General features: G+C 32.9%; 1 protein-coding gene across 1 annotated transcript; it reads left to right on the top strand.

Annotated features, from left to right (window-relative positions):
• Window positions 1-390: 390 nt before the first annotated feature.
• Window positions 391-1,216, top strand: LOC145104540 (uncharacterized). The gene is made up of 3 exons (XM_079041766.1): window positions 391-766; window positions 819-1,052; window positions 1,131-1,216. Exons 1-3 carry the CDS (start codon window positions 391-393, stop codon window positions 1,214-1,216), a joined length of 696 nt encoding a protein of 231 aa, XP_078897892.1.
• Window positions 1,217-2,125: the final 909 nt, after the last annotated feature.

Below are 2,125 nucleotides of genomic sequence, written 5' to 3'. Positions count from 1 at the left end.
GAGATATATTCTTCGAGATGCCGAGTGATGATGCTAGATTGGCTTGGTCGAATTTTGCTCATACGAGAAATACAATTTGAAGAATTTACTTTGAATGGATTTTTTTAGTGAATAGTCTTATTTTCAAACTTAATGATGTTAGTAATTAGTTTGATGTTTATCTTTTCATTGGATTTTAATCTTGTTTATTTGCAATGTTTTGTATTTTAGTTTGGTGTCACTTTCCTACTTGGTATTTATTTATTTAGCTTCTGATGTTATTGATGAATATAGCTTGCAATGGATGACAATCAAAGGAATCAACTTCTTCTACTTTTAACATTGAGTAGTCTAGAATAACATGTAGGAGTGGTTAATTATTACTACACTCATATTTACAAGAAGCTGTGTATGACTTCAAAGCAGACAGGAGAAGCGTGGATGAACGAGATCTTGGACGGTCATCCCATACTATGTGAAGACTTGGAAAAAAATTATGGGTTGAAGTCAAATGATAGAATATCAGTAAAAGAAAAGGTTGGGATATTCTTGTATACACTTGCCCTAGGTCTTTCTAACGGAGATGTTGCCGAGTGGTTTCAACGTTCTGGAGAGACAATTAGTCGAGCTTTTCATGATGTGTTGGAATCAATATGTGGACGGAGCAAAGGGTTCATGGGTATTGCACGTGAGTATATTAGACCTAAAGATGCAACATTTCATTGCATATCATCTCATATTGAAAATGATAGTCGATATATGCCTTATTTCAATGTAATTGATTGTGGTATTTTGTTTTCATATGTTTCAGTATTGTAATTTAAACATTTTCTTAATAGTATTGCATTGGATGCGTGATGATGGTACTCATATAGATGCATGTATTCCGATGGTCGACCAAATGAGGTATAGGGGAAGAAAAGGAGTCCATATGTTCAATGTAATGGTCATATGTGACTTTGACATGTGTTTTACGTTTATATCTGTCGGGTGGGAAGGATCGGCTCATGATACTCGAGTGTTCCTTCATGCAATTGAGACACCTTCTATGAATTTTCCTAAGCCCCCCGAAGGTACAATTACTTTTTTACTTTTTAATATTTATTGCATTAACAATCATTTGAATTTATTATTTATCTATTTTTATATAGGAAAATATTACGTAGTAGACAAAGGATACCCTGACCGAAAAGGATATCTGGCACCATATCCACGTCTTATATATCATCAGTCATAGTTTGAACATGTACTTCCAACCAATGCCAAGAGGCTTTTAACCGCGTACATTCATCTCTTCGAAGTTGTATTGAACATTCGTTTGGAGTGTTGAAGAAAAGGTGGAAAATATTGAAGAGGATGCCAAAATTTAGTGAGAAGACTCAAATAGATGTGATCATGGCGACATTTACCCTTCATAACTATATTCGAAGAAATGATTCGGCAGATATGATTTTTAACATTGTTCAACAACATAATTACATACCTAGAGAAGAACAAGAGAATTCAAGACTCAGTCATGATAATATTCGACAGTCACGACATGAGATGCGAGAAATTCGTGACAATATTGTGAATATGATCTGGAATGCACGACATTTCACTTAAACATAAATAATCGGAAAAATATTATTTAGTATTTTCTTTAATTTAATTTTATGATTTACATATTTGTTTTATAAAAATTGAATCATTTTCGTAAATGTCCTTTTATGTCATTTTACATTTTCTAACCACCTTATCAGCTAGTTTTTATCAAACGCCAAATTTTATCAGCTAGCACCTAGCTTATTAACTAGCAGCTACCTTTTCAGACATCAGTTAGTTTTTCAATCAGTTAGTTTTTCAATTAGCAGGTAGCTTTTCAGTTAGTCTGTCAAACATAGCCTTAGTATGGTGACTTCAATTTAGTTACGGGAAGGTAAGTTGTGTATTTTTATGTCATATATTTATTAAAAAAGAAAACTTTATTATGTTATATAATATTTAGTGAAGTATATATATCATAAACTCAATACGAGTGCCCCTCATGTACTCCTTGCAATTATTAAAATCGATCCAGTGCATCAAGATTTAGCAATTGACCCTCTTGGAAATTGGAATCTTGCGACCGACCACTAAACTCACTCACACTCTTACCTTAATAATT

This window comes from Lactuca virosa, chromosome 4, assembly GCF_052849685.1.
Source record: "Lactuca virosa cultivar CGN04683 chromosome 4, Lactuca_virosa_CGN04683_v6, whole genome shotgun sequence".
NCBI lineage: Eukaryota > Viridiplantae > Streptophyta > Magnoliopsida > Asterales > Asteraceae > Lactuca > Lactuca virosa.
The sequence above is the reverse complement of the archived record's forward strand: the minus strand, read 5'-3'. Positions and strand labels throughout refer to the sequence as shown.